General features: G+C 37.0%; 1 protein-coding gene across 30 annotated transcripts in view; it reads right to left on the bottom strand.

Moving 5' to 3' along the window:
- The window catches only part of LOC146002413 (uncharacterized), a 562,931-nt gene that overhangs the window by 353,587 nt on the left and 182,821 nt on the right, over positions 1 to 26,523 (bottom strand). For 28 of the 30 annotated variants that reach the window (XM_083140199.1, XM_083140200.1, XM_083140202.1 and 25 more), the window contains 4 exons: positions 10,125 to 10,169; positions 4,579 to 4,635; positions 1,973 to 1,996; positions 1,101 to 1,148 (listed from right to left, as the gene is read on the bottom strand). In XM_083140199.1, the coding sequence (XP_082996325.1) occupies positions 1,101 to 1,148; positions 1,973 to 1,996; positions 4,579 to 4,635; positions 10,125 to 10,169 (174 nt within the window). The remainder of the gene's footprint in view (positions 1 to 1,100; positions 1,149 to 1,972; positions 1,997 to 4,578; positions 4,636 to 10,124; positions 10,170 to 26,523) is intronic. The other 2 variants (XM_083140207.1, XM_083140221.1) reach the window with 2 other exon arrangements.

Raw genomic sequence — 26,523 nt, 5'->3', positions numbered from 1 at the left:
ACAACAAAATGGCAGAATTTTGCACTAAATTATCAGATATTTATCGATATATCGGATCAGTAAAATAATCGGTAATTTTACCAATACACTGATTTGCCTATATTGGCTGATACCATTAGAGTACCAATTAATCGGTCCCATCCCTAATGGAGAGTATTATTTCGATTATGTGTAGACTTGTTGAAAAATATAAAATCTGGTTTAAATTAGTTGAAAATGACTGGAACTGATGGAATCTTTAAGTTTCCTCTGGCCAATATCATAAAATTAATTCGGTTAGTGCTGATTTTCATGTTCCACTTCCAACACCAAAAAATTCCAATTCATCAGAAAATTTCCACTTCGATATATTTGTTAATGGAAAAATGCTGCACATACTAAATTGACCGTGGTGTCAACTTCCAAATTTGGAGTTGGGAAGCAACGTGCCCCCCAGTTAGATTGTTTGATTGCTTACCACCAGTGTCATGAAAACATTTTCTATTTTGCACTGGAAACTCGAAAAAAAGGCCATCTTTCCAGGAGGTTGCCAGCTTGGGCTGCAAGTTGCTTTAACCTCCCAGCCCTGTAATTGCAATTCAAATTTGGAGGCTGCAAGGGTGACTGTCTCTCTCAGCGACTTTCAGTTTTCAACATCCTCTGGCTGGTGAAGCCTGAACGAAAGGCAATTTTTCCAGGCGGTTCCCAGCAAGATATGCATATTACTAATATTAAGTCATACAAACGACTGACTTATTCCTCTTTTATATGACAATGCAAGGAAAGTCTCATTACTAAAACACATTTGTGATAGTCTAATTTAGAAACATTATTACTTCAGTGCATGACCAAAATTAATGTTTTTGCACTTTCCACATCTTATTTTCTAAAGTGAGTCTAAAAATTGTAGTTTTAGTTTTAGAATATTGTTAACAAAATATAAGCTTTGTAACATTATATCTGTATTCTTACCTATCAGCAATGTTCATATAAATATGTGTGTATGTATATTAGGAATATTTTTCTTTACTTACAATTGGCATGCATAACATTCAAAACATATCATGCAGTGTCTCATGCTTAATCATATTTGCACTTAGAAATTTCAAATGTTCTCTTACTTTTCAGAAACATGTCTTGAACAGATTTAATTGTAAAAGCTAGCTGGGCTGAAAATACAAATTCCAAGAGTATTGTTGTTGCATTTGATTACTTCTAAAATCGTAAGTAATTATTACCTTGAAATAACTATAATTTTCAAAAATTTTCATAATTTGTACCAGAATAGAAGACAGTTTTTAAAATCTTGGGGAAGCTACAGATATATTTATTTATTTATTCTGCTTTGATATTAATTGCTGAACAGTGAATAGAATAAAATAAGATGCTCTTTGATGTAGTTTAAAGCAATAATTCTTATACATTAAAAACAATTAAATGCAATACCTTATGTTAACTTTAATGTAGTTACTCACATAGGTACATAAGAATGTACTTTTAATTGCAAAACATCACTCATCACTTGTGGAGTAATGAATTTTTACAAACAAAAGAAAATTCAACAATCATTATTTATTATGAATTTAGAACATTCTCACACCTATGCATTGCACAAATAAATTGTGTATAGCTTTATAAATATATTTCTTCTTGTTCCTAACAGAAGCACATTATTGTAATGGTTCAGATTGCATGTTCAATTAATAAAATATTTATTTGAAAATCAGAAATTTCACCTACTATTTTAAGTGCAATCTTGATATATTTTTATTTATAAATAAGCGTTTGATGAAAATAGTGTTCAACTTCTGGAACATAAAATAAAAAAATAGTTTTCATGCTTGTAATATGATAATATGAAGTTATGAATACACTGCATAATCATAATGCACATTTAAAACCTGTAAATGTGTTTATTGACACATTAAAAGAAGTAGAACTTATTTAATGGAAGAAATAAAGTTATGCTATTGAAACACATTTACATACTTACAGAGCAAATCTGTGAACTTTTTTGCTGAAAAAACAAAATAGGATGTAAAGTGAAGGGTGTGCAGTGATACAAACTATACATTTTTCACAGTGTGCTATACATAAAGAATTCTATAAATACTTTAATGAATCAATATTTGGAAGCATTTAAAGAATTTGCATAGTGTTGTGTTTACAGCAGTTGTTGACTGCAAATGATGAACTAAAGATGCAATGGAACATCATTTGTGGAGTATAAAAAATCTGTTTTTTAATTCAATAATATGAAACACACTTTACAATGTTTTTTTGCAGTATTTTCATTGTGTTAATAACAATATTCATGATTATTACATTCTGTATTGTGACTTACTTCTTTTTTCACTACAGGACTAATACTTCAATTCAAATAGTTTTAGAACTGTATCAATCAGTTTTGTAACATGTTCAGTTTAGTTTCATCTGCATCAGTTATTGAGATCTTATGAAAAATAATGTTCAGTATTGGAGAAGATGTAAAAATTAGCAGTGACAAAAGTTTTGGACCTGTGACACTTTTGCAATCATATTCCTATTCCTTACAAAATGTCTGGGCATGCTACTTAATAAGTTCCACACAAAAATTAAAATGTGAAGTTCAAAATGTTCCATTGCATTAAAATTTATCAAGTATTAATTTTATATGTGTGTGTATGATGCATTATGTGCAAGTGTGAAGTGTTTTTACATTGATTTTCATTCAAGTAGTGAGCTTTATGTGGTGTAAAATTGTGAATAGTGATAGAAAGCAAATTACCATACTACCTGTTGTGTAATGTGAATCATCACCAAATGTTCACCTACTCCATACACTTAGTTATATAATGTTTTTTTTGTTTTTTTAAGTTCTTAAAACAGTGTTCTGTAATATTTTACATGCCTGACTGTTATAAATTTTTCCTTTTGTGAAAAATGTCAGTTATTAAAAAATGTTCATAACTAACAGAATTTACTAATACTGAGACAATACTGATCCATTGGTATCAGCTAATATATCAGTCTATACCATTGATGTGTTATCAGTGGTATAGACTGGAATTTTGGGGAGAATTCACACTGAAGAGACGAGAGAGGTGGCACTTGTAGCTTGAGCATATCACCAATCAAAGCAGGCTTGTGCAGCCTCTCATGATGTTACGGTGTGCAATGTTGTTGTTGGTTGGCTCATTCCCAAGCGGCATGTGTTGCTTCTCGCTGTGGTGTGAAATCTCCCTTAATCACCAGAGCTGATACATTTCCAGAGTCCAAAAACCTGGCTGGATTCACAAAAATGTCAAGCAACATTTTGAGGGTCTTAATATTTTGGAAAATTACCTTACATAAATTTCTTAATGAATTGAGAAAAATACATATGGGGTGTATATGTAATCAATTTTTAAACTGAATTATACAGTTATCAATAAACTTAACAACTGATTTATTACAAACATATTTATTTGTAAATATAAATAAAAATAGGATGTTGTGTACTTGATATTCTGATATCATTCATGTGCTTTATTAAAATAAAAAGTATACTTGCTATAGATGTTTCTATTTTGATATTATGTCACTACTTTAAAAATAAAACTAGTAAAATGCTTTGTAGGGCAAATAACTTCACTCAGAGTTAACATCTATTGTACAGTCAACGGCAAAGATAATGGTAACCAAATTGTCCACCGCTATTTTCATTACTTTCTTATTCTACATCCTGTGTTGTTTTAAGGAATGAAACCATGTTGGTTCGAAGCAGGCATTGTTCTCTGCTAATTGACGTCTTTATTTCAATTCATTGTCATCACATTGTGTAATTCAGACCGAATGAAAATTGTGGTGGACAATTCGCCTACTGTTTCTTTTGCCGTTGGGTGTACAAGGTTATTCAAAATATTTGTCAAAGTTTCAATTTTTTTTCCTGTGCAGATCAAGAAACAAATGGAATTTATAACCATGCCAATTGATGGAGACACACTAAAAGTTTTTCTGTAATAGGCGGTGTCCTGTGGTTACAGATTTGGCCACTAGGAGGTAGATTTTACAATGTGCCTTCTCACAGTTCTGAGAAGGCATTTCTTGTCCTAGAATTCCATTATAGTAAGTTGTCATTGTCTAATGACAAATCCCATTCACTGGTGATATGCACAGCTTCAGGAGACAGGGTGCCTGCATAACAGAAAAGACAGAAGAACAACATTAGAGAAGCTTTGCAACTGCATCCTAGAAACTGGGAAGGTACACGGCAAACAAAAAAAGACTGTTTCGAGCTTTAACACCTGAGGATCACAATCGAAAGAAGTCTTTCAGAGAAGTGTGTTGGTCAATCGTAACTGACAGGCTGTGATGGAATTCAAGGGCAAAATATGCCTTCTTAAAGGTACAATCTGCCTCCTAGCAGCCAAATGTATATCTATGTAAATTACAAAAAAACTTTGAGTGTGTGTCTACCAACTGGAATGAATACAAATGTCATATGTTTCCTAACCTGCCCAGAAAGAAATAGTGAAACCCCGTCAATCATTTTGAATAATCCTGTACATATATAAGGAAAAATATTTTCATAATAATAATTGAGGAAGAAAGTGTGTTGATATACAGAACTCAGCATACCCTGTGAAGTTTTCACTATATTAAGGTCTCCATTGTCTGGAATAACGGCACCTTTATCTAAGGAAGAAAGAAACATTGTATCAGAAATATGGATAACTTCAATTCCACATCTCGATTTTTGCATCATATTAACCTTTTTATATATAAAACAGTAAAATTTGTAACATTTAGTTTACACTTACACAAAATTCACATTTATATCCATACATAACATTTTGGTTATATTTGGCATTGAAAGGTAAAATCTTTAATGTTCATGTTTTGTGTTTTTGAAAGGTGTGACATGCATTTTCCTACTATGTCTTCACAAAATGATGCGAAATTAACTGCAAAATGCAAAATGAACTGCTAACATGAAATTTAGAGTTCATTTAGTGACATAGCACTTTCTGAAGTCTGAATTATCCCATGAGCAATGCAAATCACTGAAAAATTATTAATTCTGCTCAAAATATTTGAGAAGTAATTATGGTCTCCTTTATACAAGAATAAACTTAATACTCTGCTAACTACATAATCATGCTATTAGAAGGAAAGAGTTTACTTTGTGTAATAAGTGTAGTTTCTAACCAAATTTAGGGTTACATTCACAATTTTAACACCAAAATGCCATTTTATAAGCTGCTTTTGATCCTGAAATGTACCCAGTTTTCATAACGAAATCTTGATCTGTTATTCTCCATAAGCCCTAGTAATAACTAATATTGTGTACATTTATTTTATAAAACATGCATTAAATGCTTATAAAGTGCAGTTATTTGTAAAAACATTAACTGATATTCAAAATTGTTGGAATAGAAATGTAGAAATTGCACTGTATAAGAGAGATTTACAAATGATTACCCACCGTTATGACTCCCTGGAAGAAAAGACGGAGTCTAGATAAATTACATACAACATACCAGCATCATGACCAAATCTAACGAAAATCAGTTACATAGAAATGTTTATAACAAATCAAAAAATATATTTCAAATCTTAGTAGCACAATCTTTAGGTAATAAAAGTTCTGTGAAATCTGAAAAAAATAATTATATTAAGTATAAGGGATGGGACCACTAATCGGTATTCTATCGGTATTGGCCGACATAGGAATATCTGATAATTTAGTGCAAAATTCTGCCATCTTGTTGTAATTTTTATTTACAATCTCCATGCCCTATTTTCTAAAAAAGTAAATGTCTAAATATGCAGCTTCTTTTGCACAGCAGTCACCTTGAAACACACATTTATTAAGGAGTTCAATGAACTTTTCAGGTTCTTTAAGGACCATTTCTAATTTTATATCAGATTGGTTATCGGTAAATTTTATATTGATACTTTATCAGTATCGGCCAAAATTTCATGTCGACCCATCCCTATTAAGTATAAAGGAATTCATTTTAAGCTCACATAAACATAATGATGATAATATACATTGATTAAGAATCTTTGGTGAATCAGAATTCTTGATAGTTCCTGTGAAAAAAATTCTCTACAATTTTATGACATATATACCTAATTCAAACATGACAAAATTCAAATAAAAATTTAGAATAAAAACAACAGAAGAGGTGTCAGCATTCATAGAAAGTGTACAACAATGCCAACAATTAATGTACAAAAATAAGAACAAAAAATACACATTGCAAGCTGTCATGGTTACATCTGGAGTGATGCACACACAGAAGAATTTATAGTAAATAATAACAAGGATATGTGGTTCATTTAATGCTTGGAAATTGTGAAATGAAGATATTGATCTATTCATATTTGCTTTCGCATTCCTAACTTTTCCCTTAATGTTACATTCTTTAAAGAAGCCATGTTGAGATTTTTAAATTCTATTTTGCACTGTGTGTTTTAGTTGATCTCTGGTCTACTACAATAGGTAAGACAATTTTATTTCCATGACAAATGAAATAGATACATGTGTCTCAAATCACCTTGTTCAGTGCTTTAAAATCAGCTCACCTCCAATATAATAGAGATAGAGAATGTGTGCATCTCTACTTCCACATCTATGCGGAGGAGAGAATACAATAAAAGCCTACATTTGAAGCTATTTTCTGTGGTCAATTCTGCTAGAGAACAACTATATGGCCATTCGACTTAGTGCAAGTGAAAGCGCTCATTCAAAACAATATCATCCTGAAATTTGCATTATACAGTAGTATTGATTTCGAGTTTTAAGTCCATTTTATGCTCAGATTACCTAATTGGGACTGAACCTACAATTTAAAGTGGGTTCCAAACTGCAGCATCCATCCAGGTATCGAACCTGGAACCCCTTGATTACAAGATTATGATATTACCACTGCATCATTGAGAAGGCTGAAATTTGCATTATACTTGGGTGTTCAAGAAAATGTATACACTTTAAAAGCATGTCATACATGTGATACGCTTCAATTCGCATTGGCTACAGGTTCAACGTGTAGTTCATTCAGAAACAGCAACAGATAGCTTTAGTGTTCAGCAAAGAGATGCGCTGTTCAATGCGATGTGATGCAATAAGTGGAGAAAGTGCAGCGATGGCACACACCTGGCTGTCATTCGAGGTGCGAAAAAACATTCTGAAGTGGTATTGGAAGTTCGCCTGATTTACCCCCTAGATTTTTACTTGTAAGGGACCATCAAGGACGTAGTGTACAGTAAGAAGCCAAGGCCACATGTTGACCAATGCCATGAAATTGATTGACTGAGTTAGTTTTTTAAGTCCACTTTATGCACAGTAAGGCTAATTGAGACTGGACCTACAGTTTAAAGTGGGATCCGAACCACTATGTACCTCCACTGGGTATTTAACCCAGGACCCCTTGATTACAAGGTGAGGACGCTACCAGTGTGCCATCGGGGAGGCCACCCCATGAAATTGAAATGGCTTGTGCAGCAATCCCTGTGGCTACTCTGGAACATGTCATCAGGAATGTGTGCAAAGGTGTTTGCAGGCTGGTGGTTTGCAGTTGGAACACTTATTGTAATTGCATGCAGAAACTGTGTCTATGTTGTAACTTTTCCCTTTGTATTGTTGTAATACTCACAATAATATAGCAGCTATTCCATTTTATAGTGTGTATACATTTTCTTGAATACCTCAGTAGAATTAGTATATAAGAAAAAAGACAGCATGCAAAGTGATATTTTTTGGAAATATAAAAATTATCTAAGATTACAATCATAATATTACCAGTGGGTGGTTGTATTCCAAACACTATAAGTCCTGTTAAAGAAATGTAGAATTTCTTTATCAATCCTGTTACCATCATGAACTTTACTATTCTTTAAAACAATCTTCATTTCACTTTATTATCTATGAATAATTATTCCTAACAATTTCACATCTATTGTGTTAAGAATCAACATAAGACATATTCCTCAAACAATTTTCTCATTGGTGTTAAATAGAATACTGTATTTACTTATGAATAATGTGCACTTTTTCCCCATAATTCTTGCCCCCAAAAAGTGTGGTGCTGCATGTATTATGCATGGGAATAATTTGGACAGGCAACATGAAACCTTGCATGTTTTCACTATGTCACTGTGTATAACATGTATATCTCAACAGGTGCAAATACAAATTACCACGTTGGATTTCTTTAGTAATAATATTTATTTTAAAAAAATCTGTAAAAGTGAAATGGCTGTTTCCCATGATTTTTACTGTGTATTGGAGCGTTTTGAGGCATTGTAAATAGCAGCACCATTCTTGTATAAGGGTTGCCAAATGAAAGTGAGACTCTTGGTTTTTTTCTGTAATGATTTATTGGTTGGAATATATGAACATACAGGAAGTAAAAGTGATCCATGGGTGACATATCCTCTACACATAGTCTAGTCACCTTGTCTGTTCAAGCAAGTGTCCCAGCACGTCACAAGGGTATGGATACCCTGAGCGAAGAACATCCGTGGTTGAAACCAAGGCCTTTAAATCAATTTGATGTATACAAACAAGACTGACTGCGGAACCAATCTTCAATACATTCACGGACCGCAGTATTGTTGGCGAACTGGCGGCCCAAAGATGTGGTAGTTGCAGGTCGGTAGGGATGATAGTCAAGGACTTCCCAGCGGAAAAGCCGCAGCAGATCAATGGTATGCCAAGTCATCATGCCCAAAAAAGGCTCATTCCTCCATCAGAGCTGGAAAAGTGAAGCTCACTTTTTCATCAACGAGAAGGGCCCATTGCTTTTGTATTGCTTGGACGCAGGTGGGACTGTCAATTCAACCACATACTGCACTACCCTAAACAAACTGAAATCAGCCCTCAAGAGTAAGCGACCTGGCATGTTGTCAAATGGGGTTCTTCTGTTGCACGACAACGCACGCCCTCATGTTGCAGAGGTGTGCCGTGATCTGCTGCGGCGTTTCCACTGGGAAGTCCTCAACCATCCTCCCTACTGACCCGATCTCTTGCCCTGCGGCTAACACATCTTCTGGCTACTAAAAAAAACATCTGAAGTTCCACCGGTTCACCAACGATGCTGACGCTGTTGAAGATTGGTTCCGCAGTCAACCATGAACGTTCTTCGCTCAGGGTATCCATACCCTTGTGATGCACTGGGATACTTGCTTGAACAGGCAAGGTGACTATGTGTAGAGGATATGTCACCCATGGATCACTTTTACTTCCTGTATGTTCACATATTCAAAGCAATAAGTCATTACAGAAAAAGCCAAGAGTCTCACTTTCATTTGGGCAACCCTTATAGAATTTGAGCATGCACTTCCTGTCACATGGGATGCATATAAGTGTTATTTGTTGGGCAAGAAATAATAGAGCACTGCAAATCCATAACATATTTTTCATCTCACTTGTACTGCTACAGAATAAACAAGGTGTTACAGAAGTGAAAATACTGGTATGCAAAACACAGTGGAGGGAGAATGGGAGATCTGGCATGGGTTGTGACTCAGTGAATAGGTATGATGTCATTCGTTTTTGATCATCATAGCAACAGCTTTACATCCTACAACTAAGAAAGCCATTTCTTGAACCTGAATTGCACTGCACATTACATACGAGATATAATTGTTTGTTGTTTTTCTCCATCAAAACACATTATACACGTGTAAATATGGTGTGTTTCAAATTAGTGTTTTCAAAATGTAACAACTAGATTGATTTCTTAGCAAAATGTGAAAGATGAAGTGGACATAATCTATATTTCGCAAACTGATATTTGACTGAACTTTGCATTAACTCAAGTTTACTATTGTTCACAATTAACTGTGTACAAAGTATATATCCTTGGAAGAAAGTAAAGATTACTCATGTATATCAATTACAGTTGTTGCTGGCATCTCAATGAGGTCCATTACAATCACTATTGTAGCCTCAACTTTCACTAAAGCAGCTGCTGCATTGAAAGCCACAATACCACCAGCACCCTTATTACTACATATAACAGTAAAAAACTAAACATCTTGGTACTTTTTTTAGGGGGGAAATACATAATATACTTTATATTATATAAAATGTTGTCACCATTCATAACCATAATCTATTTCTAAGATTACAAACTGTCCAAAAAAAATCCTATTACTTTTAAATCATCTTTTACCTTGGCCAATTATTGGAATTTGTGGTGCACCAATACCGTTGGGAACTGAAAATGAAAATAAATTTGTATTTTGTTAATACAGAAACATTTATGTTAAAAATTAAAGCATATGTGTATTTGCAATAATTATTCATATTTTGGGGAAATGAGAGGCTCAGTAGTAAATAACTACAGAGAAACCTAATACTCACATTTTCCAGAAAGCTGTTTTTTTGTTTGTCCTATTAATTTCTGTGGCCACTACCAGCATCTTCATTGAAACTTGTTGCTTGGTACATTTTTGTTGTTATTTGTTCCTCGATTGCCGCTAGGTGTGCTGTTGTTGTCACCTATCTGTCTGTGCCAGTGTCGTCAAGACATTCACCCCTACTGCTACCAACACCACAACATGCAATCCATTGCCACCTTGGCTCCCAACACCATCAATATGGTTGATGGCACATCAATCTCGAAAACCAAAAATGGCACTTGGACCAATACAGACCCTACCGGTACCATAACTAATACAGCCACTGATGGCACCTTCACCACTAGGGTCTGTTGGCACCTCGATCACTACAACCACTCCTGGCACCTCAACCATTGAAGCCACTGCTGGTACCTCAACCATTACACCACTACAGCCCCTACTTACAACTGGCTACTGCAGCAGATGTTGACACCTTGCCCACTACAGGCACTGTGGGCACAACGACCACTACAAACAATGCTGGCAGAATGACCAATTCAAACAATGCTGGTTAAACCACCACAACAGCCACTGTTGGCACAACAACCAACCACTACAGACAATGCTGCCACAACATCCACCATTGCTGGCACAACGACCACCACTGCTGGCAGAATGACCACCACTGCTGGCACAACAACAACTGCAGACACTGCTGGCAAAACAACTGCAGACACTGCTGGCACAACAACCACCAGAGCCACTGCTGGCACAACCACCACTACAGACAATGCTGGCACAACAACAACCACTAAAGCCACAACTGGCACAACAACAACCACTCCTGGCACAACTACCACTGCAGCAACTGATGGCACAACAACAACCACTGCTGGTACAACAACAACTGCACACACTGCTGGCACAACAACCAAAACTGCTGGCACAACCACCACCACTGCAGCCACTGCTGGCACAACATCAACTGCAGACACTGCTGGCACAACATCAACTGCAGACACTGCTGGAACAACCACCACTACAGCCACAGATGGACAACAACAACCACTGCAACCACTACTGGCACAACAACAACCACTGCAGCCACTGATCACAAAACAACAACCACTGCAGCCACTGATGGCAAAACAACAACCAGAGCCACTGCTGGCACAACAACCACTAGAGACAATGCTGGCACAATGCAAATAGAGACAATGCTGGCACAATGATCACTGCAGCTAACTGCTCACACAACAAGCACTGCAGCCACTGATGGCACAACAACATCTGTGACGTTTTTCCTACGCTTTTGTATTTTCGCATGGAAAAGCGTCACAATTCCTCATTTCTTCGTACGCCTTGCGTCTCGTTTGTTTTGTTAATTATAATAGTCTCCGCTAGAGGTCTTCGCTGACCTCTCGCCCCGTGCTCGCTTCTCCAGCGGAAGGCGATAATAGTTCCGATTCTTCAAGCTTCGCGATAGCAACGACGTGACTTCGGTCACGGGAGAGAGAGAGACCTTCAGTGTGTTGCATGGTTAAGCGTGCAAGTTTGCCTCGCGTGCGAGACTTAACCTCCTTTCTACTTCATTTGGCACACACTTTTTACGATATATTCTCTCTCTGCATTTTCATGATTCAACGCGAGCCAAAACTCGTTTGTTGCTGATTAACTTATTCATGCAAATGGAAGGCTGCATTTGACGCATGGTCCGAACTTCGCCGTTGTCCAGTTTGATTTGGGTGTTTTCCCCCACAACTTGTGATAGGATTCAGATTTGTGGCTGAGGATGGGTTTATGAACTTTTCTAGACGCGAAGCCAATGTTCTGAGGATGGAACGTGAAGGAAGGCAGGACTTCTTTTGGCCAGTCGCTCGTAGCAGTGTTGAAATTGACGTCTGGTACTTCATGTGCTACTAATGGAGGTATGTACAGTGTCGTCTTTTCCCTCATCTATATTTCTGCAAAAAATACAAATATCGTGAAGTGTGAAAGAGTGGCGTATCTGTAACTTAATTGAGTCACTGATTTAAACGAGTATAAAAGGACCAAAAAAAGAGGAACCGTCAAAAAAACCTACTTGTTCTAAATTGGGATTAACGAACCTTATCTAATTAATAATCAACGAATCGGCTGATTGATTACGTGTCAATAATAATACGAAGTAACTTGGGGCATTTTTGCCTGTATCATTAACGTTTACCAAGGCGTGCGCGAGATACTTGATACGCACCATTGCGACCCCCTTAAAATGTTGAAATGTCAAATACACGAGGTTGGCACAAGTTAAATTGGGATATTACGAGCATCAAATAGCAGTAGGAATTATTTTATTACTTGTGGTCAAAAGTAACGATATGTGGCAAAAACTAGTCAGTTTATAGATAAATGGTAAATGTTTGAATTCTTTGGCATGATAATTTTTAAATTGGGTAATAAATGGGGTTCACTTGGAACTCGTGAGTTTTCTAGTACTTGTTGGAATTTGTAATATTCATAATTGTTTGCACGTGTCCCGTCTTGTCAAAAGGCAAATGAAAGAACAACAGTAACAATTGTAGTATTGCAAGTGAGGTAAATTCTCAAAGGGTACGTAGTAACTGATTGATACACAAAAATAGATTATTCGTCATGTTGTTGTTGTTTGATAAGTTATTGTTCCTTGTTTAAGATTGATTATAATAAATACGTAATTCAAAAGGATCTTCGATATTTGTATACTATTTTGTGCCTCACCCTTTTCGTTTATAAAGTTTTCACGTAAGGAAGAAAGACAAAGAACAAAACTATTGTTGGTAAGAAAAAAGTAGTGACAAAGATATTGTGTGACGTAGATTACGTACATGTGTCTATATTAAATTATTGTGCATATCTTTTTTTGAAATTGGAAGATCTCTTAACAACTGGTCAAGCCTGAGCGAAATTTTTCCACGATGTTTTGTGATTTCCTTTTTTTTTTTTTGTTACGTGTAATTTCTTGATTATGCGAATAATGGACGATAACTATTCTTGTTCTCTTTGAGTTTGCACAAATAGCAACTATTGGTTCTCTTTTGAGACTGAGGGGGCAGCGCTAAACGCAGGCCGTAATCCTCAATAATTCGAATTTGTACTGTTGGTTGCAGCTTAATTTTTAAGCGTGTACTTTAAATTGATCCCGGACCTTTTTCGCGCTTTCCAGGGGTCAGTTTTGCCCCCTTTTTCCAAGTACTCAACCAGCAGGTCACAAATTTCCTGGTATCAGAGCAGGTTTTATTAAATTATATACACCCCCTAATATCACAAATTTTTTTTTCCTTTACTGTCACTCATAATTTTTTTTTTTAGTGATATTGACGTTACGATCATTTCGCTTCATAACTTTTCTTGTTTCATAACTTCCCCTTTTATTCTTCCCCCCTATTTTTGTGTGTTCAAAATTTTTTTTGATAACAGTTACTCCCCTTTTTTTTTTGCGAATTCCTTGTACTCCCCCCCTCTACCTTCTTTGTGGTGTGTTTCCAATTTTTTTTGATACTCTTCACACCTTCCCCCTCCCCCCATGTCTCTTTTTTAAGAACGAAAGATTTACCCCACCTCCTTTTGTACGTATATTTTTTTGTTATTATGCCGCCACCAGAGTTGAGCGACGTTACTGATTTACTAACGTTACAACAGGATACATCCCCTCCTTTTGTTTTACCACCACCTCCTTCCCTAACGGGTCCTCATTTCGTACCTCCGTCTCAGATTACGTCTCCGGTACCGTTGACGCAAGCTACAGCGGCTTTAACCTCAACTGTTTCCGCCTTGCCTTCTTCTCCCTTGCCTGTTACAACTGCAGCGCCTGTAATGGCCCCTTCCTCACCCAGTTTGGTATTGTCTTCCCACCACAACGGTGATACGCATATTCTCCATAAAATTATGTTGAAGAACTTAGACACTCGCGTGAACGCTCTAGTTATGTGTGACGGTCATGATCATATTGCCTTATTTACCTTTATGTTGGCTCTCCAACGCCTTGTCACCTCTCACCAATACCCTTTAGTTTGGTTACTACATAACGCTGTTCGTCGCACCGAGGGAGTTCTACAAACTCTTTGGGCTACGGCTCTGGCATCTTCAATGTCCTGGTCGGATATGAAAACTTACATATGGCGCCATTCGGTACCTATGTCTCTGTATAACACCTTGGTTAACGCTTACGTCACTCGTCCTCAACGTGAGGGGGAGACTCTCCACCTTTACGTGTCGGACGTGCATGACTCGGCGGAGGCCTTGGCATTGGGCTGGGATTCAAATATTTTGGTCACGTTTATTTTACAACACCTAAATAATACATCTACAAATTGTTTATTATTTCAATCCCGCCCACAGTCCATGTCCGAGTTGGTAACTCTGGCCCATTCCATTACTCCCTTAGAGATGCAAAGCGCATACTCTCAACGCCCATTAGGTTGTGTTGACCGGCATGTGGATTTTCCACCCCATCCAGCTGCCACCCGAGTTCAGAATTCACAGCATTCTTCACGTTCATCCCAGCCTTTTTATTGCAATTTTTGTCGTCGAACGGGACATTCCGATTCCCATTGTCGACGGCGCACTCCTTCTGCCCATTATACATCCCGTGAGCCTGCTCCCCGCAGATAATACAGAATATTGTGTCTATTTGGCTCAGGTTTGGCTTTCTCTTTTTTCTCTGTGTATTTTGCTATTTGTATTTCTATGAAACTATTGAAGAGTAACTCTTCTGTAACATTTGATGATGTATTTACATCTTTTTCAATGTTTAATGTATTGTTGGTTTAATATTATGCTTGGTGTCATATATTTTTTTGAAATTTGCCTTTTATTGCATATTCAATGTTGAGTCTCCATTTCATTGATAAGTATGTGTTAAAGTGTATTTTTACCTGTATCTTTGATATATATGTGAAGGAAGTTTGCCAAAATTTTTAACAACAATTTTGTAATTGATGCTCCTAATATTTATTCTTTTCCCCTCCAATAGGTTTTCCTCGCCTCTATCCTATCCTTTTTTTTCTTCTCTTCTCTTTCTTCTTCCTTTCTAATTCCCTTTTTTTTCTTTTTTTTGCATGTTTTATTGAGGAAACTTATGAGTCGAGTGTGCCACCTTGGAAATCATCGTTTTGGTGCATCAACTATCTAAAAATACAACCAACATATTGTTGTTTAGGACTACATGTTGGATAATTACAACGTTTTCCGCATTATTTATCAGAATTATTTCGCCGCATAATATTATAATGGACTTTCTTCTATATCATTGTTCTTTATATCCGGTATTCCTATGCCCAGTGTATGGTGAAATTGTGTGTTTCAATTTATGTCAATGTCTCTCCCTCTTTCTTTTTACGTGGATATTGTATTTTCTTACCATTATAAGAGGGTAAAATCACTTCGCATTTCACATATGTCATAAAATCATTTGATTGCAATCGATCCATTATCTTCATGTTCCATCTTTCATGATTAATGTTATGCTATTATTTATTGCATTATTTAGCGTGTGTACCTTGTTGATACAAGTGTCTAGTCAGGTTAAAGATTATATTCTAGTTCTTAACTTATTGTTTTTGTGTTTGCCACTATATATATATAGATATTTATTGATACTGGTTTATCTAATGTCATATAGGATACATGTAGTTATTAATATCCTTGTTTTTTCGCAATGGGTCCTTTTTATAGACTATTCATTATTTAGGTTATTAGATGCTCTCAGAAGGTGTTATTTGAATGTGGGTATACGTTTTGTGCCTTTCTTTAAATTGGGGGTATGTTAATTATTCTAATATTGGTGCCTATTCTTCTTTTGCTACAAGGGGGAGTTTGTGACGTTTTTCCTACGCTTTTGTATTTTCGCATGGAAAAGCGTCACAATTCCTCATTTCTTCGTACGCCTTGCGTCTCGTTTGTTTTGTTAATTATAATAGTCTCCGCTAGAGGTCTTCGCTGACCTCTCGCCCCGTGCTCGCTTCTCCAGCGGAAGGCGATAATAGTTCCGATTCTTCAAGCTTCGCGATAGCAACGACGTGACTTCGGTCACGGGAGAGAGAGAGACCTTCAGTGTGTTGCATGGTTAAGCGTGCAAGTTTGCCTCGCGTGCGAGACTTAACCTCCTTTCTACTTCATTTGGCACACACTTTTTACGATATATTCTCTCTCTGCATTTTCATGATTCAACGCGAGCCAAAACTCGTTTGTTGCTGATTAACTTATTCATGCAAATGGAAGGCTGCATTTGACGCATGGTCCGAACTTCGCCGTTGTCCAGTTTGATTTGGGTGTTTTCCCCCACAACTTGTGATAGGATTCAGATTTGTGGCTGAGGATGGGTTTATGAACTTTTCTAGACGCGAAGCCAATGTTCTGAGGACGGAACGTGAAGGAAGGCAGGACTTCTTTTGGCCAGTCGCTCGTAGCAGTGTTGAAATTGACGTCTGGTACTTCATGTGCTACTAATGGAGGTATGTACAGTGTCGTCTTTTCCCTCATCTATATTTCTGCAAAAAATACAAATATCGTGAAGTGTGAAAGAGTGGCGTATCTGTAACTTAATTGAGTCACTGATTTAAACGAGTATAAAAGGACCAAAAAAAGAGGAACCGTCAAAAAAACCTACTTGTTCTAAATTGGGATTAACGAACCTTATCTAATTAATAATCAACGAATCGGCTGATTGATTACGTGTCAATAATAATACGAAGTAACTTGGGGCATTTTTGCCTGTATTATTAACGTTTACCAAGGCGTGCGCGAGATACTTGATACGCACCATTGCGACCCCCTTAAAATGTTGAAATGTCAAATACACGAGGTTGGCACAAGTTAAATTGGGATATTACGAGCATCAAATAGCAGTAGGAATTATTTTATTACTTGTGGTCAAAAGTAACGATATGTGGCAAAAACTAGTCAGTTTATAGATAAATGGTAAATGTTTGAATTCTTTGGCATGATAATTTTTAAATTGGGTAATAAATGGGGTTCACTTGGAACTCGTGAGTTTTCTAGTACTTGTTGGAATTTGTAATATTCATAATTGTTTGCACGTGTCCCGTCTTGTCAAAAGGCAAATGAAAGAACGACAGTAACAATTGTAGTATTGCAAGTGAGGTAAATTCTCAAAGGGTACGTAGTAACTGATTGATACACAAAAATAGATTATTCGTCATGTTGTTGTTGTTTGATAAGTTATTGTTCCTTGTTTAAGATTGATTATAATAAATACGTAATTCAAAAGGATCTTCGATATTTGTATACTATTTTGTGCCTCACCCTTTTCGTTTATAAAGTTTTCACGTAAGGAAGAAAGACAAAGAACAAAACTATTGTTGGTAAGAAAAAAGTAGTGACAAAGATATTGTGTGACGTAGATTACGTACATGTGTCTATATTAAATTATTGTGCATATCTTTTTTTGAAATTGGAAGATCTCTTAACAACTGGTCAAGCCTGAGCGAAATTTTTCCACGATGTTTTGTGATTTCCTTTTTTTTTTTTGTTACGTGTAATTTCTTGATTATGCGAATAATGGACGATAACTATTCTTGTTCTCTTTGAGTTTGCACAAATAGCAACTATTGGTTCCCTTTTGAGACTGAGGGGGCAGCGCTAAACGCAGGCCGTAATCCTCAATAATTCGAATTTGTACTGTTGGTTGCAGCTTAATTTTTAAGCGTGTACTTTAAATTGATCCCGGACCTTTTTCGCGCTTTCCAGGGGTCAGTTTTGCCCCCTTTTTCCAAGTACTCAACCAGCAGGTTACAAATTTCCTGGTAGCAGAGCGTGGTTTTATTAAATTATATACACCCCCTAATATCACAAAATTTTTTTTCCTTTACTGTCACTCATAATTTTTTTTTTAGTGATATTGACGTTACGATCATTTCGCTTCATAACTTTTCTTGTTTCATAACTTCCCCTTTTATTCTTCCCCCTATTTTTGTGTGTTCAAAATTTTTTTTGATAACAGTTACCCCCCTTTTTTTTTTTGCGAATTCCTTGTACTCCCCCCCTCTACCTTCTTTGTGGTGTGTTTCCAATTTTTTTTGATACTCTTCACACCTTCCCCCTCCCCCCCATGTCTCTTTTTTAAGAACGAAAGATTTACCCCACCTCCTTTTGTACGTATATTTTTTTGTTATTATGCCGCCACCAGAGTTGAGCGACGTTACTGATTTACTAACGTTACAACAGGATACATCCCCTCCTTTTGTTTTACCACCACCTCCTTCCCTAACGGGTCCTCATTTCGTACCTCCGTCTCAGATTACGTCTCCGGTACCGTTGACGCAAGCTACAGCGGCTTTAACCTCAACTGTTTCCGCCTTGCCTTCTTCTCCCTTGCCTGTTACAACTGCAGCGCCTGTAATGGCCCCTTCCTCACCCAGTTTGGTATTGTCTTCCCACCACAACGGTGATACGCATATTCTCCATAAAATTATGTTGAAGAACTTAGACACTCGCGTGAACGCTCTAGTTATGTGTGACGGTCATGATCATATTGCCTTATTTACCTTTATGTTGGCTCTCCAACGCCTTGTCACCTCTCACCAATACCCTTTAGTTTGGTTACTACATAACGCTGTTCGTCGCACCGAGGGAGTTCTACAAACTCTTTGGGCTACGGCTCTGGCATCTTCAATGTCCTGGTCGGATATGAAAACTTACATATGGCGCCATTCGGTACCTATGTCTCTGTATAACACCTTGGTTAACGCTTACGTCACTCGTCCTCAATGTGAGGGGGAGACTCTCCACCTTTACGTGTCGGATGTGCATGACTCGGCGGAGGCCTTGGCATTGGGCTGGGATTCAAATATTTTGGTCACGTTTATTTTACAACACCTAAATAATACATCTACAAATTGTTTATTATTTCAATCCCGCCCACAGTCCATGTCCGAGTTGGTAACTCTGGCCCATTCCATTACTCCCTTAGAGATGCAAAGCGCATACTCTCAACGCCCATTAGGTTGTGTTGACCGGCATGTGGATTTTCCACCCCATCCAGCTGCCACCCGAGTTCAGAATTCACAGCATTCTTCACGTTCATCCCAGCCTTTTTATTGCAATTTTTGTCGTCGAACGGGACATTCCGATTCCCATTGTCGACGGCGCACTCCTTCTGCCCATTATACATCCCGTGAGCCTGCTCCCCGCAGATAATACAGAATATTGTGTCTATTTGGCTCAGGTTTGGCTTTCTCTTTTTTCTCTGTGTATTTTGCTATTTGTATTTCTATGAAACTATTGAAGAGTAACTCTTCTGTAACATTTGATGATGTATTTACATCTTTTTCAATGTTTAATGTATTGTTGGTTTAATATTATGCTTGGTGTCATATATTTTTTTGAAATTTGCCTTTTATTGCATATTCAATGTTGAGTCTCCATTTCATTGATAAGTATGTGTTAAAGTGTATTTTTACCTGTATCTTTGATATATATGTGAAGGAAGTTTGCCAAAATTTTTAACAACAATTTTGTAATTGATGCTCCTAATATTTATTCTTTTCCCCTCCAATAGGTTTTCCTCGCCTCTATCCTATCCTTTTTTTTCTTCTCTTCTCTTTCTTCTTCCTTTCTAATTCCCTTTTTTTTCTTTTTTTTGCATGTTTTATCGAGGAAACTTATGAGTCGAGTGTGCCACCTTGGAAATCATCGTTTTGGTGCATCAACTATCTAAAAATACAACCAACATATTGTTGTTTAGGACTACATGTTGGATAATTACAACGTTTTCCGCATTATTTATCAGAATTATTTCGCCGCATAATATTATAATGGACTTTCTTCTATATCATTGTTCTTTATATCCGGTATTCCTATGCCCAGTGTATGGTGAAATTGTGTGTTTCAATTTATGTCAATGTCTCTCCCTCTTTCTTTTTACGTGGATATTGTATTTTCTTACCATTATAAGAGGGTAAAATCACTTCGCATTTCACATATGTCATAAAATCATTTGATTGCAATCGATCCATTATCTTCATGTTCCATCTTTCATGATTAATGTTATGCTATTATTTATTGCATTATTTAGCGTGTGTACCTTGTTGATACAAGTGTCTAGTCAGGTTAAAGATTATATTCTAGTTCTTAACTTATTGTTTTTGTGTTTGCCACTATATATATATAGATATTTATTGATACTGGTTTATCTAATGTCATATAGGATACATGTAGTTATTAATATCCTTGTTTTTTCGCAATGGGTCCTTTTTATAGACTATTCATTATTTAGGTTATTAGATGCTCTCAGAAGGTGTTATTTGAATGTGGGTATACGTTTTGTGCCTTTCTTTAAATTGGGGGTATGTTAATTATTCTAATATTGGTGCCTATTCTTCTTTTGCTACAAGGGGGAGTTTGTGACGTTTTTCCTACGCTTTTGTATTTTCGCATGGAAAAGCGTCACAATTCCTCATTTCTTCGTACGCCTTGCGTCTCGTTTGTTTTGTTAATTATAATAGTCTCCGCTAGAGGTCTTCGCTGACCTCTCGCCCCGTGCTCGCTTCTCCAGCGGAAGGCGATAATAGTTCCGATTCTTCAAGCTTCGCGATAGCAACGACGTGACTTCGGTCACGGGAGAGAGAGAGACCTTCAGTGTGTTGCATGGTTAAGCGTGCAAGTTTGCCTCGCGTGCGAGACTTAACCTCCTTTCTACTTCATTTGGCACACACTTTTTACGATATATTCTCTCTCTGCATTTTCATGATTCAACGCGAGCCAAAACTCGTTTGTTGCTGATTAACTTATTCATGCAAATGGAAGGCTGCATTTGACGCATGGTCCGAACTTCGCCGTTGTCCAGTTTGATTTGGGTGTTTTCCCCCACAACTTGTGATAGGATTCAGATTTGTGGCTGAGGATGGGTTTATGAACTTTTCTAGACGCGAAGCCAATGTTCTGAGGACGGAACGTGAAGGAAGGCAGGACTTCTTTTGGCCAGTCGCTCGTAGCAGTGTTGAAATTGACGTCTGGTACTTCATGTGCTACTAATGGAGGTATGTACAGTGTCGTCTTTTCCCTCATCTATATTTCTGCAAAAAATACAAATATCGTGAAGTGTGAAAGAGTGGCGTATCTGTAACTTAATTGAGTCACTGATTTAAACGAGTATAAAAGGACCAAAAAAAGAGGAACCGTCAAAAAAACCTACTTGTTCTAAATTGGGATTAACGAACCTTATCTAATTAATAATCAACGAATCGGCTGATTGATTACGTGTCAATAATAATACGAAGTAACTTGGGGCATTTTTGCCTGTATTATTAACGTTTACCAAGGCGTGCGCGAGATACTTGATACGCACCATTGCGACCCCCTTAAAATGTTGAAATGTCAAATACACGAGGTTGGCACAAGTTAAATTGGGATATTACGAGCATCAAATAGCAGTAGGAATTATTTTATTACTTGTGGTCAAAAGTAACGATATGTGGCAAAAACTAGTCAGTTTATAGATAAATGGTAAATGTTTGAATTCTTTGGCATGATAATTTTTAAATTGGGTAATAAATGGGGTTCACTTGGAACTCGTGAGTTTTCTAGTACTTGTTGGAATTTGTAATATTCATAATTGTTTGCACGTGTCCCGTCTTGTCAAAAGGCAAATGAAAGAACGACAGTAACAATTGTAGTATTGCAAGTGAGGTAAATTCTCAAAGGGTACGTAGTAACTGATTGATACACAAAAATAGATTATTCGTCATGTTGTTGTTGTTTGATAAGTTATTGTTCCTTGTTTAAGATTGATTATAATAAATACGTAATTCAAAAGGATCTTCGATATTTGTATACTATTTTGTGCCTCACCCTTTTCGTTTATAAAGTTTTCACGTAAGGAAGAAAGACAAAGAACAAAACTATTGTTGGTAAGAAAAAAGTAGTGACAAAGATATTGTGTGACGTAGATTACGTACATGTGTCTATATTAAATTATTGTGCATATCTTTTTTTGAAATTGGAAGATCTCTTAACAACTGGTCAAGCCTGAGCGAAATTTTTCCACGATGTTTTGTGATTTCCTTTTTTTTTTTTGTTACGTGTAATTTCTTGATTATGCGAATAATGGACGATAACTATTCTTGTTCTCTTTGAGTTTGCACAAATAGCAACTATTGGTTCTCTTTTGAGACTGAGGGGGCAGCGCTAAACGCAGGCCGTAATCCTCAATAATTCGAATTTGTACTGTTGGTTGCAGCTTAATTTTTAAGCGTGTACTTTAAATTGATCCCGGACCTTTTTCGCGCTTTCCAGGGGTCAGTTTTGCCCCCTTTTTCCAAGTACTCAACCAGCAGGTTACAAATTTCCTGGTATCAGAGCAGGTTTTATTAAATTATATACACCCCCTAATATCACAAATTTTTTTTTCCTTTACTGTCACTCATAATTTTTTTTTTAGTGATATTGACGTTACGATCATTTCGCTTCATAACTTTTCTTGTTTCATAACTTCCCCTTTTATTCTTCCCCCCTATTTTTGTGTGTTCAAAATTTTTTTTGATAACAGTTACCCCCTTTTTTTTTTGCGAATTCCTTGTACTCCCCCCCTCTACCTTCTTTGTGGTGTGTTTCCAATTTTTTTTGATACTCTTCACACCTTCCCCCTCCCCCCCATGTCTCTTTTTTAAGAACGAAAGATTTACCCCACCTCCTTTTGTACGTATATTTTTTTGTTATTATGCCGCCACCAGAGTTGAGCGACGTTACTGATTTACTAACGTTACAACAGGATACATCCCCTCCTTTTGTTTTACCACCACCTCCTTCCCTAATGGGTCCTCATTTCGTACCTCCGTCTCAGATTACGTCTCCGGTACCGTTGACGCAAGCTACAGCGGCTTTAACCTCAACTGTTTCCGCCTTGCCTTCTTCTCCCTTGCCTGTTACAACTGCAGCGCCTGTAATGGCCCCTTCCTCACCCAGTTTGGTATTGTCTTCCCACCACAACGGTGATACGCATATTCTCCATAAAATTATGTTGAAGAACTTAGACACTCGCGTGAACGCTCTAGTTATGTGTGACGGTCATGATCATATTGCCTTATTTACCTTTATGTTGGCTCTCCAACGCCTTGTCACCTCTCACCAATACCCTTTAGTTTGGTTACTACATAACGCTGTTCGTCGCACCGAGGGAGTTCTACAAACTCTTTGGGCTACGGCTCTGGCATCTTCAATGTCCTGGTCGGATATGAAAACTTACATATGGCGCCATTCGGTACCTATGTCTCTGTATAACACCTTGGTTAACGCTTACGTCACTCGTCCTCAACGTGAGGGGGAGACTCTCCACCTTTACGTGTCGGACGTGCATGACTCGGCGGAGGCCTTGGCATTGGGCTGGGATTCAAATATTTTGGTCACGTTTATTTTACAACACCTAAATAATACATCTACAAATTGTTTATTATTTCAATCCCGCCCACAGTCCATGTCCGAGTTGGTAACTCTGGCCCATTCCATTACTCCCTTAGAGATGCAAAGCGCATACTCTCAACGCCCATTAGGTTGTGTTGACCGGCATGTGGATTTTCCACCCCATCCAGCTGCCACCCGAGTTCAGAATTCACAGCATTCTTCACGTTCATCCCAGCCTTTTTATTGCAATTTTTGTCGTCGAACGGGACATTCCGATTCCCATTGTCGACGGCGCACTCCTTCTGCCCATTATACATCCCGTGAGCCTGCTCCCCGCAGATAATACAGAATATTGTGTCTATTTGGCTCAGGTTTGGCTTTCTCTTTTTTCTCTGTGTATTTTGCTATTTGTATTTCTATGAAACTATTGAAGAGTAACTCTTCTGTAACATTTGATGATGTATTTACATCTTTTTCAACGTTTAATGTATTGTTGGTTTAATATTATGCTTGGTGTCATATATTTTTTTGAAATTTGCCTTTTATTGCATATTCAATGTTGAGTCTCCATTTCATTGATAAGTATGTGTTAAAGTGTATTTTTACCTGTATCTTTGATATATATGTGAAGGAAGTTTGCCAAAATTTTTAACAACAATTTTGTAATTGATGCTCCTAATATTTATTCTTTTCCCCTCCAATAGGTTTTCCTCGCCTCTATCCTATCCTTTTTTTTCTTCTCTTCTCTTTCTTCTTCCTTTCTAATTCCCTTTTTTTTCTTTTTTTTGCATGTTTTATCGAGGAAACTTATGAGTCGAGTGTGCCACCTTGGAAATCATCGTTTTGGTGCATCAACTATCTAAAAATACAACCAACATATTGTTGTTTAGGACTACATGTTGGATAATTACAACGTTTTCCGCATTATTTATCAGAATTATTTCGCCGCATAATATTATAATGGACTTTCTTCTATATCATTGTTCTTTATATCCGGTATTCCTATGCCCAGTGTATGGTGAAATTGTGTGTTTCAATTTATGTCAATGTCTCTCCCTCTTTCTTTTTACGTGGATATTGTATTTTCTTACCATTATAAGAGGGTAAAATCACTTCGCATTTCACATATGTCATAAAATCATTTGATTGCAATCGATCCATTATCTTCATGTTCCATCTTTCATGATTAATGTTATGCTATTATTTATTGCATTATTTAGCGTGTGTACCTTGTTGATACAAGTGTCTAGTCAGGTTAAAGATTATATTCTAGTTCTTAACTTATTGTTTTTGTGTTTGCCACTATATATATATAGATATTTATTGATACTGGTTTATCTAATGTCATATAGGATACATGTAGTTATTAATATCCTTGTTTTTTCGCAATGGGTCCTTTTTATAGACTATTCATTATTTAGGTTATTAGATGCTCTCAGAAGGTGTTATTTGAATGTGGGTATACGTTTTGTGCCTTTCTTTAAATTGGGGGTATGTTAATTATTCTAATATTGGTGCCTATTCTTCTTTTGCTACAAGGGGGAGTTTGTGACGTTTTTCCTACGCTTTTGTATTTTCGCATGGAAAAGCGTCACAATTCCTCATTTCTTCGTACGCCTTGCGTCTCGTTTGTTTTGTTAATTATAATAGTCTCCGCTAGAGGTCTTCGCTGACCTCTCGCCCCGTGCTCGCTTCTCCAGCGGAAGGCGATAATAGTTCCGATTCTTCAAGCTTCGCGATAGCAACGACGTGACTTCGGTCACGGGAGAGAGAGAGACCTTCAGTGTGTTGCATGGTTAAGCGTGCAAGTTTGCCTCGCGTGCGAGACTTAACCTCCTTTCTACTTCATTTGGCACACACTTTTTACGATATATTCTCTCTCTGCATTTTCATGATTCAACGCGAGCCAAAACTCGTTTGTTGCTGATTAACTTATTCATGCAAATGGAAGGCTGCATTTGACGCATGGTCCGAACTTCGCCGTTGTCCAGTTTGATTTGGGTGTTTTCCCCCACAACTTGTGATAGGATTCAGATTTGTGGCTGAGGATGGGTTTATGAACTTTTCTAGACGCGAAGCCAATGTTCTGAGGACGGAACGTGAAGGAAGGCAGGACTTCTTTTGGCCAGTCGCTCGTAGCAGTGTTGAAATTGACGTCTGGTACTTCATGTGCTACTAATGGAGGTATGTACAGTGTCGTCTTTTCCCTCATCTATATTTCTGCAAAAAATACAAATATCGTGAAGTGTGAAAGAGTGGCGTATCTGTAACTTAATTGAGTCACTGATTTAAACGAGTATAAAAGGACCAAAAAAAGAGGAACCGTCAAAAAAACCTACTTGTTCTAAATTGGGATTAACGAACCTTATCTAATTAATAATCAACGAATCGGCTGATTGATTACGTGTCAATAATAATACGAAGTAACTTGGGGCATTTTTGCCTGTATTATTAACGTTTACCAAGGCGTGCGCGAGATACTTGATACGCACCATTGCGACCCCCTTAAAATGTTGAAATGTCAAATACACGAGGTTGGCACAAGTTAAATTGGGATATTACGAGCATCAAATAGCAGTAGGAATTATTTTATTACTTGTGGTCAAAAGTAACGATATGTGGCAAAAACTAGTCAGTTTATAGATAAATGGTAAATGTTTGAATTCTTTGGCATGATAATTTTTAAATTGGGTAATAAATGGGGTTCACTTGGAACTCGTGAGTTTTCTAGTACTTGTTGGAATTTGTAATATTCATAATTGTTTGCACGTGTCCCGTCTTGTCAAAAGGCAAATGAAAGAACGACAGTAACAATTGTAGTATTGCAAGTGAGGTAAATTCTCAAAGGGTACG

Source organism: Lepisma saccharinum, chromosome 18 (assembly GCF_977018435.1).
Source record: "Lepisma saccharinum chromosome 18, izLepSacc3.1, whole genome shotgun sequence".
Classification (NCBI taxonomy): Eukaryota; Metazoa; Arthropoda; class Insecta; order Zygentoma; family Lepismatidae; genus Lepisma; species Lepisma saccharinum.
The sequence above is the reverse complement of the archived record's forward strand: the minus strand, read 5'-3'. Positions and strand labels throughout refer to the sequence as shown.